The sequence below is a fragment of the Salvelinus fontinalis genome, chromosome 1 (assembly GCF_029448725.1).
Source record: "Salvelinus fontinalis isolate EN_2023a chromosome 1, ASM2944872v1, whole genome shotgun sequence".
Taxonomy (NCBI): Eukaryota; Metazoa; Chordata; class Actinopteri; order Salmoniformes; family Salmonidae; genus Salvelinus; species Salvelinus fontinalis.
The window spans coordinates 41,968,676-41,982,299 of NC_074665.1; the positions used below are offsets into that span (position 1 = coordinate 41,968,676).

At 40.4% G+C, this 13,624-nt stretch overlaps 1 protein-coding gene across 1 annotated transcript in view; it reads left to right on the forward strand.

Annotated features, from left to right (window-relative positions):
- rundc3ab (RUN domain containing 3Ab) overlaps positions 1-9,216 on the forward strand; it is a 37,112-nt gene extending 27,896 nt beyond the window's left edge. The window contains exons 9-11 of the mRNA XM_055921868.1: positions 6,895-7,008; positions 7,350-7,450; positions 7,713-9,216. Coding sequence (XP_055777843.1) covers positions 6,895-7,008; positions 7,350-7,450; positions 7,713-7,855 — 358 coding nt within the window. The 3' untranslated portion in view covers positions 7,856-9,216. The remainder of the gene's footprint in view (positions 1-6,894; positions 7,009-7,349; positions 7,451-7,712) is intronic.
- The last annotated feature ends 4,408 nt before the right edge of the window (positions 9,217-13,624 follow it).

A 13,624-nucleotide genomic window follows, 5' to 3' on the forward strand; every position in this document is an offset into this window, starting at 1 on the left:
CCAACAAAACCCTTACCGAAGTCCAAAACTAACAAAATGTTGTCATAATATATGCACAAACTCTTCCGAACTGTTTCGTCTGGGAAGCACGTGGACGCTTTTAGAGGGCCTGGCCCGCCCTGCCGTACCCTCTTGCCGGTACACATAAACTATTGAAATACAGATAATTTATTTCACGAGACGCGTGCTGACAGAAAGAAGCAATAATCTCAGATAAAGCATACGAGCGATTGATGCTCTGTCTCATTATGTGTAGACCATGTATCTGATGCTGTTTGGACGTCATACTCTTTTTGTCCTGACAGCATCAGATACATGGGCTACATATAGTAAGACAAAGGGGCGCCGTTTCACTCGCTCGGATGCTTTCTCAGGTGAGATAGTTTCAGCAGAGAGGAAGAGGAGAAGCGAGAGGGCTCACTCTCGCCAAAATATGATCAAAATAAGCCTGATGCGTTTCTATGAGCTTAATATGCAGACCTAAGCTTGTCGCCTGCCTTCATGCTTTTGGGACAACGACTCCCAATGACTCTCATTGTTGTTCCAGCCACTTGCGAATTGGAAAGGAACGTTGGCGGATACACAGTGCTGGCTTCCCCTAAAGTAAATTGATGTTTTACCAAAATGATATAATATCACCTGTCTATATACAATCATTCAATATACTTCACCAGAGAGCATGATTTAGCCAACAGAGGATTATTAGCTTCTTGTAAAAAATGCTGTGGATTCTTTCAAATCACGTAAGCCTATGCCTATTTGGGAAGCCAGCAATTTGGGCAGCCTACGGGATTATTGGGTTGTGGCTGTCAGTGAAAGCATCTAAATGTGTGTGAAGAGAATGTGTCTTGAGTATAATTAAAATATTGAGACAAGAAGGGGATGGGTGTTTGGTGAAGATATGACGTGTCTCTCTCTAGAGTGCATGCACTCAGCTCTCCAGAATGTGCTCAGATGTCTACAGCCAATCCTTGCGCTTTCATTGTTTCTTTGTGTGAATTATTTGCCCTTTGAATGGTTATTTTGATAAATTCCCCATTACATATGTCACCAGCATTACATATGTCACCAGCACTTTAATCAATCAATCAAGTTTATTTTATATAGCCCTTCGTACATCAGCTAATATCTTGAAGTGCTGTACATAAACCCAGCCTAAAACCCCAAACAGCAAGCAATGCAGGTGTAGAAGCACGGTGGCTAGGAAAAACTCCCTAGAAAGGCCAAAACCTAGGAAGAAACCTAGAGAGGAACCAGGCTATGAGGGGTGGCCAGTCCTCTTCTGGCTGTGCCGGGTGGAGATTATAACAGAACATGGCCAAGCTAGCACTGGAGTAATATGATCAAATTTCTTGGTTCTAGTCAGGATTCTAGCAGCCGTATTTAGCACTAACTGAAGTTTATTTAGTGCTTTATCCGGGTTGCCGGAAAGTAGAGCATTGCAGTAGTCTAACCTAGAAGTAACAAAAGCATGGATACATTTTTCTGCATCATTTTTGGACAGAAAATTTCAGATTTTTGCAATGTTACGTAGATGGAAAAAAGCTGTCCTTGAAACAATCTTGATATGTTCGTCAAAAGAGAGATCAGGGTCAAGAGTAACGCCGAGTTCCTTCACAGTTTTATTTGAGACGACTTTACAACCATCAAGATTAATTGTCAGATTTAACAGAAGATCTCTTTGTTTCTTGGGACCTAGAACAAGCATCTCTGTTTTGTCCGAGTTTAAAAGTAGAACGTTTTCAGCCATCCACTTCCTTATGTCTGAAACACAGGCTTCTAGCGAGGGCAATTTTGGGGCTTCACCATGTTTCATTGAAATGTACAGCTGTGTGTCATCCGCATAGCAGTGAAAGTTAACATTATGTTTTCGAATGACATCCCCAAGAGGTAAAATATATAGTGAAAACAATAGTGGTCCGAAAACGGAACCTTGAGGAACACCGAAATGTACAGTTGATTTGTCAGAGGACAAACCATTCTCAGAGACAAACTGATATCTACGACAGATAAGATCTAAACCAGGCCAGAACTTGTCCGTGTAGACCAATTTTGGTTTCCAGTCTCTCCAAAAGAATGTGGTGATCGATGGTATCAAAGGCAGCACTAAGGTCTAGTAGCACGAGGACAGATGCAGAGCCTCGGTCTGACGCCATTAAAAGGTCATTCACCACCTTCACAAGTGCAGTCTCAGTGCTATGATGGGGTCTAAAACCAGACTGAAGCATTTCGTATACATTGTTTGTCTTCAGGAAGGCAGTGAGTTGCTGCGCAACACCTTTAATCCCCATCATTTGGTTACATTAATTTCTGTTAATGCATGTATTAATTACAGTGATTTATGATTCTCATTGTCGGGGTGGAAACGTTATTTGCAGAGTTCACAACCTGCTACACTTCTAAGAAACCAGTTTTGGTTTATTTCATAATCATCAATTCCAAGTTTTGTAAAAAAAATAAAATGTAATTGGCTTTTGTTTGGAGTGCTCCATGTGAGCAATGAGCATGTGTCTGGTTTCTCTGTCCTGATGATACTGAGGGAGCGTGCATACCTGAGCACGCATTGAAGTACTTGACCTGCTACGCGCAAATGTAGGAATGTGCCCCTTGGGAAATATCTGATTTCTGGCCTTTTATAACTCACCATGTCCACCGCTAATAAGCTGAGCTTCGCGCTAATTTTTTCTTCACCTCACACAGTAAGTCAACAAAAGTACATATATTTTTTACATCCATTGCGAATGATAATAGTTCCTCACAGTATTTTAAAAATCTTTCCAACTCTCCCGGCCTCGATAATCACAAAGCCAAATATCATGATCTGATGATCACATATATCCAGTGTAAACGTCATAAAATACCTGAACACTTCTCCTTTGATCAAAAACAGCTGTCTGTTCCGAGCTCACTGGCATGGAAAACTCTGAGGGCCCAGAATAGGCTAGTTGATACAATGTTGAAAGTTTGCGGATTGATTTGATACAACGCTAGCTCAAGTAAAGACCGATAGAGAGGCAGATAGGCTGAGTAGAGAGATTCATGTGGTTAAAAGAACCTGGATTTTCATGAGGATATTCTCTGCTGTTTTTATTTTTTGGCTTTAGGCCTATGTATTTTACTTAGTTGAGGATGGAAGTTATACGCTTACTGCTGCATTGGCCTATAGGAAAAAAATTGTTTAACCACCAATCGATCAGTGTATCAATGTGTTATATGGCTGGTGCTCTCGCATTAGTTGAATTTTAACTTTTCGATTTTTGCCATTTTAATTAAGATTTTAATGATTAACCACGTGACAATGATTGAGAAATGAAACCGTTATTATTGAAATTAAACTGTTCCACGAAAATACGCATATGAAAATCATAACTGGCACAGAGATCGGTAGAAATGGTATTATAAATTGTAAGCTTCCCCAAACTTGAAACTCACGTGCCGCCTATGGTCTTTACTGTAACACCCATTCAAGAATGTGTGCAAGCTTAAGCGCCTGCACATGCAGGAGGTCCCATGAAAAAATTTGCCCCCTTATGGAAATCAAATTCCCATCCAACTGATTCGTTATGGCAACAGCAATGCACCTATCTGATCTAATTAAAATAGGTTTCTCAATGACAGATGTTTGTTCTACATGGTCGGTGGAGTTCAAATATACTATGGAGTTCTCTTTGAGATGCTCAGCTATATACAGTTGAAGTCAGAAGTTTACATACACCTTAGCCAAATACATTTAAACTCAGTTTTTCACAATTGCTGACATTTAATCCTAGTAAAGATTCCCTGTCTTAGGTCAGTTAGGATCACCACTTTATTTTAAGAATGTGAAATGTCAGAATAATAGTAGAGAGGCTGATTTATTTCAGCTTTTATTTCTTTCATCACATTCCCAATGGGTCAGAAGATTACATACATTCAATTAGTATTTGGTAGCATTGCCTTTAAATTGTTTAACTTGGGTCAAACGTTTCGGGTAGCCTTTTTTCTTACAGGGCCATTATAGTTAGGCTCTATCCAGACGAAACCCCTCCTCCTTAAATGGTTGAAAAAAGTAAATCAAATCAATGATGAGAGAATAGTCAAATTAACTGATAACTGACACAGACATGATGGATTGGCAGGAAGATCTGAATGCCGTGAACCAAGAGGTTGTGAGTTCAAATCCCAGGTGAGGACATGTTGAATAATAATTAATAATTACTGTATACAGTGCATTAGGAAAGTATTCAGACCCTTTGACTTCATCCACATTTTGTTATTCTAAAATTAATGAAATAGTTTTTTTGCCTCATCAATCTACACCCCATAATGACAAAGCAAAAACAGGATTTTTATACATTTTTGCAAATGTATAAACATTTTTTTTAAACTGGTCCTCCCGAGTGGCGCAGCAGTCTAAGGCACTGCATCGCAGTGTCTGAGGCGTCTGTACAGACGTGGGTTCGATCCCGGGCTGTGTCGCAACCAGCCGCGACCGGGAGACCCATGAGGCAGCGCACAATTAGCCCAGCATCGTCTGGGTTAGGGGAGGGTTTGGCCGGCCGGGATGACCTTGTCCCATTGCGCTCTAGTGATTCCTTGTGGCGGGCCGGGCGCATGGACACAGTGTGGCTTGGCAGGGTCATCTTTTAGAGGACATATGGCTCTCGACCTTCGCCTCTCCTGGGTCCGTACGGGAGTTGCAGCCATAGGACAAGACCGTAACTATCAATTGGGGAGAAGGGGTAAAAAGTACAAAAATCACCAGAAATATCACATTTACATAAGTATTCAAACCCTTTACTCTGCACTTTGTTGAAGCACCTTTGGTAATGATTACAGTCTTCTTGAGTATGATGCCAAAAGCTTGGCACACCTGTATTTGGGGAGTTTCTCCCATTCTTCTCTGCAGATCAAGCTTTGTCGCTGCACAGCTATTTTCAGGTCTCTCCAGAGATGTTCGATCGAGTTCAGGTCCGAGCTTTGCCTGGGCCACTCAAGTACATTCAGAGACTCCTGCTTTGTCTTGGCTGTGTGCTTAGGGTTATTGTCCTGTTTTGAAGGTGAACCTTTGACCCAGTCTGAGGTCCTGAGCATTCTGGAGCAGGTTTTCATTAAGGATCTCTCTGTACTTTGCTCCGTTCATCTTTCCCTTGATCCTGACTAGTCTCCCAGTCCCTACCGCTGAAAAACAGCCCCACAGCATAATGCTGCCACCACCGTGCTTCACCGTAGGGATGGTACCAGGTTTCCAAGTGTGACGCTTGGCATTCAGGCCAAAGAGTTCCATCTTGGTTTCATCATACCAGAGAATCATGGTCTGAGAGTCCTTTAGGTGCCTTTTGGCAAACTCCAAGCAGGCTGTCATGTGCCTTTTACTGTGATGAGTGACTTCCGTCTGGCCACTCTACCATGAAGGCCTGATAGGTGGGGTGCTGCAGAGATGGTTATCCTTCAGAGGAACTCTGGAGCTCTGTCAGAGTGACCATAGCGTTCTTTGTCGCCTCCCTGAACAAGGTCCTTCTTTCTACATTGCTTTGTTTGCCCGGGCGGTCAGTTCTAGGAAGAGTCTTGGTGGGTCCAAACTTCTTCCGTTTAAGAATGATGGAGGCCACTGTGTTCTTGGGAACCTTCAATGCTACAGAAAGGTTTTTGGTACCCTTCCCCAGATCTGTGCCTCGATCCAATCCTGTCTAGGGACAATTCCTTCGACCTCATGGCTTGGTTTTTGCTCTAACATGCACTGTCAACTGTGGAAACTTATATAGAAAGGTGTGTGCCTTTCCAAATCATGTTCAATCAATGGAATTAACCACAAGTGGACTCCATCTCAAGGATGGTCAATGGGAACAGGATGCACCTGAGCTCAATTTTGAGTCTCATAGCAAAGGGTCCAAAATACTTATGTAATAAACTAAACTAATAAACTAAACTAATAAACTATTTGTTTTATATTTTTAATACATTTGCAACCACTTTTAAAAACCTGTTTTTGCTTTGTCATTATGGGGTATTGTGTGTATATTGATGAAAAAAAAACGAATCAATTTTAGAATAAGTCTGTAATGTAACAAAATGTGGAAAAATCAATGGGTCTGAAAATGTTCCAAATGCACTCTAAATGAACATGCACAATGTAATCATGCGTGTCAAGTATGTAAGATAAAAAACACTATGTTAAAATCCACGTGTGTGGGTATCCCTTGCTAACAAACAAAAAGAGCCGTGTATCACCAATCAGGCCCTTGATGTGCTTGGCCGTAGTAACCAGGCATGATATGTAATGATTCTTTTGGGGGGAAAACGTGGGACCATCAGGTGACATCCTGAATGATACACAAGAAATGTTCTTGCAACGGTCCCATGAAACATGTCTCAAACTTTAATATCTTACGTTCTGAGAACATGGCAACCATGTTCTGCGTATGTTTGATGTGACATCAATGGAATATTCTCCTAACCCTCAGAAAACTGGACACAGGAATGTTCTTGCAAAATTCTCATGAAACGTGTCTAGAACATTAATATCTTATATTGTGAGAACATGGCAACCATGTTCTGTGTATGTTTGGTGGGACGGTGGTGGAATATTCTACTAACCCTCAGAAAACTGGACACAGGAATGTTCTTGCAACGTTCTCATGAAATGTGATTGGAACAGTAATATCTTATATCTTGTATATTCTAAGAACATTGTAACATAGATAGAATGTTCCCCTAATTAACAGAAAACTGGACACTCAAACATTAGGGTAACATTACGGGTAACTTTACAAAAATGTTCTCTCTCCCTAGAATTTTTTGCTTGGTGTGGCGTAGACATATTCACAGTGAAGTACAGGGATATCACTGTAAAACCTACCATATTGACACAATTTGGATATGCTTTGGTTATACTGGGATTCTTGTGTTTTTCAGGACGAGCCTGATTCCGTGTGACTCCAACATTTTGGCCAAAAACCTGTCAATCCCTCTCGTCAACCAATGGCAACAGCCCTACAACAATCATGACGATGGCAAGCTCTTTCGCAGGTGTGACTACATCCTCCCGACAAAATGCTTGTCTTTGTACTGCATCTATGTAGCAACAGTTTGGTTTAATTAGTTCCTACATTCATAAAGAGGTTATTTTGTTCATCAGTCAATTGAAATAAGGAGGAAAAGGTGCAGCAATTATGTTTGTTTTTTAAATATTTGTCTGCTTGGCCTTGAAACACGACAGAACTTTCAGATTGAAATTAACGATATGAGGTAGATATGATTGTTTGTCATGTAGAATCGGGGATCGTGTCAGCACTGAGAGAGCGAGAGAGCGAGAGGGAGTGTGAAAAGAAGAACGAGAGTATATTTACTATGTCCCCATATGCCTGTAGGAGGAGCTTCCCCAGCACAGAGCTGCTGTCAGTGGTCAGCCTGGACTCCGACTCCCAGAATACCGCAGGGCAGCAGAATGGAGAGGCGTGGTGCACAGCAGGTGCTGTAGTCACACACTCATACACACTACCCGTATTGTTCACAAATAAGGATACATGACGATACACCACACACAGACAGCAACGCCTCTATGGACCCATGGACACATGCATGAATAAGATCGCCACACACGCAAGCGTGCAGAAATTATGCACATGTGCACGCACACGCACTCCTGTGCTCTCATAAAAATAAAAACACGAACACGCCTACAGCTAACACACATCTCATGTTGGTTTTGACAACATATGTCCTTCCCCTAGATAAAGACTACACCCCTTCCATGATGGTCCTGTGTGGTTCTCTAAACTCCCTGCCCAGCTGCAAGTCCCTGGCAAGCCTTAAGTCCAGTGAGTGCCTGGTCCACATCAGCACAGACAACAGCCCTGCCCTCTCTCCCAGCTAGAGGGCACCAAAGAACGACTGCCATTCACAAACACTGGGGGACACAGCTCAACCCAACATGAGAAACCTGGGTCGTGTTCATTAAGCACCAAATGGGTGAAGACAAACTGAAACAGGGAGGGACTCCCTGGACTTGTCAAAAAATAAACACTCATTTTCCTTTTTTTCTTCTGCTGTCAAAAGGAGGACAATGTTCCCCCTCAATAAACCTTTAAATTCCCTTTATTCCACCATCATTCCTCAAATCCAACACTCTCTCATTTCAAAACACTGTCATTCTATAAGACCGTCTCATCTCTGACTGAAAAGCCTGTCTATCACATGCATCTCCAATCGTGTCAAAAAATAAAACCAACCGGAAGAGCTGCAGTACTGCCCAAACCCTTCAATTCCACTGTCTTTCAATGTCTTTACTCGGCTGAACTGCGGACCACCTGCTATAGATGGGAAATATGGTTGCTTACTTGAAAACATAGCCATTATACAATTACAGGTCGTAATTTACAATTTACAGCAACTACAAACATGTATCTCTCCCGTTGACCAAAACATTTAACCTCCCTAGAGGCTTGTACTGTAGAATTACAACTATCTGTCTGTGTTCGTCTGTCTCTGTCTTCAGTCTTACAAGTCTGTCGGTAGTAGTATCAGTACTAGTATCTACTTTCTGCCTACTGTGAACTCTTGCAGTGCAGAACTTTGAACTGTCAGGACCACCTTGACACCATTCAGAAGCTTAACCCTTTTTTGTTGTTGCCATATTACACCTGACGTGGCATTATTACAAGTCTGTTAGCACAAGCTAACATTGAGGGATGCAAAAGGATTTGTATTATATCATTTCTAAACATACAGTAGTGGCCACTGATTGTGAAGAATAAATTAGCAGTGCTTCAAATTACCAAGTAAGTATCTATGAAGCTTTGGGCCCGACTCAGTCAATTCTGTTATCCAGGTTTTCAGGATATGGCGAAAATGAAATTGCTCTTGTACTGCACGAATGCATGGAATTTAAGTGTGGGAAACAACAAGAGACATAACTGCATATCAATTCAAGGCTGTGTTGCTGCGCAGGACGGATGTTGCCTTTCACTTATCCTTCTGACCTGGATTGAATTGTTTTGATTGAATTGTCTGTCTGTGAGTGCGTTTTTGTGTGAGTGTAGGACTTACTTGTATGAGTATTGGATGGTGCAATTTTTTTTGGGGGTGTATGCTATTTATTTTGTATTATGATGAATTCCTATTATACTTACTCGTTTTATTTAACTTCATGTAGATCGCTATCTCATCCCAGGTGTTGGGAGTTTGGATATATGTAATTTAAAACAGCAATAAAACAACCTTTTTTGTTAAACATTACATTGCTTGTGTTGTTGCTAAAGTAGGGATAATTATGGTACAGTGCCTTCAGAAAGTATTCACACCTCTTGACTTTTTCCACAGTTTGCTTAAAAACTTCTTAGGGCTGCAATCCCGGTAATGGGATTGATATGACAACAGCCAGTGAAAGTGCAGTGCGCCAAATTCAAAAAACAGAAATCTCAAAATTAAAATTCCTCAGACATACATGTGTCTTATACCATTTTAAAGGTAATCTTGTTGTTAATCCCACCAAAGTGTCCGTTTTCAAATATGCTATTCAGCGAAAGCACCACAAACGATTATGTTAGGTCACACCAAACCACAATAAGCACAGCCATTTTTCCAGCCAAAGATAGGAGTCACAAAAAGCACAAAGAGATAAAATTAATCACTAACCTTTGATGATCTTCATCAGATGACACTCATAGGACGTCATGTTACACAATACATGTATGTTTTGTTTGATAAAGTTCATATTTATATAAAAAAATCTGAGTTTACATTGGCGCGTTACATTCACTAGTTCCAAAAACATCCAGTGATTTTGCATAGCCACATCGTTTCAACAGAAATACTCATCATAAATGTAGATGATAATACAAGTTATACACATGGAATTATAAATATACCTCTCCTTAATGCAACCGCTGTGTCAGATTTCAAAAAAACTTTACGGAAAAAGCAAACCATGCAATCATCTGAGACGGTGCTCAGAACAATAGTCAAATTAGCCGCCATGTTGGAGTCAACAGAAACCAGAAATTACATGATAAATGTTTCCTTACCTTTGATGATCTTCATCAGAATGCACTCCCAGGAATCCCAGGTCCACAATAAATGCTTGATTTGTTCGATAATGTCCGTCATTAATGTCCATTTAGCTACTTTTGTTAGCGCGTTTGGTAAACAATTCCAAAGTCACGAAGCGCGCTCCCTAAAAGCTGACGAGATGTCAAAAAGTTCAGTAACAGTCAGTAGAAACATGTCAAATGATGTACTGAATCAATCTTTAGAATGTTGTTAACATAAATAAAAACAACATTGAATAACGTTCCCACCGAAGAATTACATTGACTTCAGATGAGCAATGGAACAGAGCCCCCTCTTATGTGAACGCGCATGGTGAAAGCATGGTCAGGTCATGGCAGACTTGACTAATTCCTCTCTCATTCGGCCCCCTTCACAGTAGAGGCATCAGACAAAGTTCTACAGACGGTTGACATCTAGTGACAGCCGTAGGAAGTGAAAACTAATTCATATCTCGCTGTAATTTCAATGGGATCTTGACCAGCCTAATAATTTCCACTTCCAGTTTGGATTTTGTCTCAGGTTTTTGCCTGCCATATGAGTTCTGTTATACTCACAGACATAATTCAAACAGTTTTAGAAACTTCAGAGTGTTTTCTATCCAATACTAATAATAATATGCATATATTAGCAACTATGACTGAGGAGCAGGCCGTTTACTCTGGGTACCTCTGTGCACCTTTCATCCAAGCTACTCAATACTACCCCTGCAGCCACAATAAGTTAATTAAGAAGTCACATAGTAAGTTGCATGGATTCACTCTGTGTGAAATAATAGTCTTTAACACATTTTGAATGGCTACCTCATCTTTGTACCCCACATTTATCAATTATCTGTAAAGTCCCTCAGTCGAGCAGTGAATTTCAAACACAGATTCAACCAAAGACCAGGGAGGTTTTCCAATGCCTCCCAAATAAAGGTACATATTGGTAGATGGGTAAAAAAAAAAGCAGACATTGAATATCCCTTTGAGCATGGTGAAGTTAATAATTTCACTTTTGATGGTGTACCAATACACACAGTCACTACAAAGATGCAGGTGTCCTTCCTAACTCAGTTGCTGGAGAGGAAGGAAACCCCTCAGGGATTTCACCATGAGGCCAATGGTAACTTTAAAACAGTTACAGAGTTTAATGGCTGTGATAGGAGAAAACTGAGGATGGATAAATAACATTGTAGTTACTCCACAATGCTAACCTCAATTACAGAGTGAAAAGACATTGGAAGACTGTACAGAATACAAATATTCCAAAACATGCATCCTGTTTGCAATAATGCACTAAAGTAAAACTGCAAAAACATTTGGAAAGGAAATTAACTTCATGTCCTGAATACAAAGTGTTATGTTTGGGGCAAATACAACACATCACCGAGTACCACTTTTCATATTTTCAAGCATGATGGTGGCTGCATTATGCTATGGTTATGCTTGTCATTGGCAAGGATTAAGGAGTTTTTTGGGGATAAAAATAAACAGAATAGAGCTAAGCACAGGCAAATCCTACAAGATAACCTGGTGCAGTCTGCTTTCCAACAGACACTTGGAGACAAATTCACCTTTGAGCAGGACAATAACCTAAAACACAAGGCCAAATATGCACTGGAGTTTCTGAACAAGATAACATTGAATGTTCCTGAGTGGCCTAGTTACAGTTTTGACTTAAATAGGCTTGAAAATCTGTCAAGACTTGAAAATGGCTTTCTAGCAATGATCAACAAACAAGTTGACAGAGCTTGCAGAATTTAAAAAAGAATAATGTTAAAATATTGTAAAATCCAGGTGTGCATAGCTCTTACATGCTGACCAGACGGCACAGGTGACATCGCACACATGTTGATTTTGTCCCCCCACACCAGCCGTAATCAGGACACTCAGGTTGAAGTATCAACGTCTGAACCATCTATATTAATTTGGGGACAGGTAAAAAAGCATTATACATTTAGAGCAATTTATCTAGCTAGCTTGCTGTTGCTAGCTAATTTGTCCTGGGATATAAACATTAGGTTGTTATTTTACCTGAAATGCACAAGGTCCTCTATGCTGACAATTAATCCACAATTAATTGACAGTTTCTAGTAATCTCTCCTCTTTCAGGCTTCTTCTTTGGACTTTATATGGTGGTTAGCAACCAACTTTAAGGTGCATCACCACCAACCAACTAGACTGGAGTGTGTGCCTCAGTGCAACGATTGAATAATAGGTATATGTACATTTATTGTGCAACGCTCCCGGTGTGGTCAGCATGTTAGAGACTTACCCAGAAAGACTCACAGCTGTAATTGCTGCCAAAGGTGATTTTAACATGTTTTGACTCAGGAGTGAATACTTATTTATATAAATGTCATATTTTTTAAATATTTTTTTTATACATTGGGAAAAAATGTAAAACATGTTTTCACTATGTCATTATGGGTTGTGTGTAGTTGGGTGAGAAAAACATATTTAATACATTTTGAATTCAGGCTGTAACACAGCAAGATGTGGAATAAGTCAAGGGGTATGAGTACCTTTTGAAGGTACTATATGTTGACTTACTGCATTTGCTATGTCACAATATAATGTTATCTCTACTGTAGTGCACGACTCGTATATATTCTTCTTGTTGAATGATATGTGTCTTTGTGTCATGTAGGTTCATATATGGGTGTCACGTTCGTCATAAAGATCGGACCAAGGTGCAGCGTGGTATGCATACATTCTATATTTATTAAAAGAATGAACACTGAACAAACAACAAAACGTGAAGCTAATATGAATAGTGCAGACAGGCAACTAAACATAGAGCAAGAACCCACGAACACAAAAGGGAAAGGGCTACCTAAATATGGTCCCCAATCAGAGACAACGATAAACAGCTGCCTCTGATTGGGAACCATATCAGGCCACCATAGACATACAAATTACCTAGACCTACAAAACCCCTAGAACTACAAAAACCCTAGACAATACAAAAACTAGCATACCCACCCTCGTCACACCCTGACCTAACCAAAATATAAAGAAAACTTAGATATCTAAGGTCAGAGCATGACAATGGGTTCTAGTTCTGAAAGACGTGCCAGTTTCTACGAGCCTGATTTAAAAGTTATCTTGCATTGTTTTCAGTGCATTTTCGTATTTGACCTGAATGGAAGTACAAAATGCGATGATGCGACAATGCTCTGTTATGTTTCCGCCATTAAATTCAAAATGAAACCCATAAGATCGAAGAGAACCAACACTGTTTTGTACTTCACCAAACCCACCAGATCTTCCCCTTTTGTAGTCTTCCTCCTTTTGTATTCTAACTTTTAGTAAACCAACACCCCTCCCCTTTAAAAAAAGGAACCAGCCGAACAAAGACTGGGGTCAGAGGATAGAGTCATTCATTAATTAGCACAGTCAAACAGACCTCTATGTCTGTTTGACTACAGCAAACAACTGCTGTAGGTCTCTCATGGAAGATGGTAATAGATGATGTGGAGGAGTGAGGACACATTCCTGGTTGACATACTTTCCTATTAGTTCCCTAGGTATAACCCAATGATGTATACACACACACGCACTCGCACACACATCTATGGTATGACCCCATGTGGGCTATGCTATAGGTCATG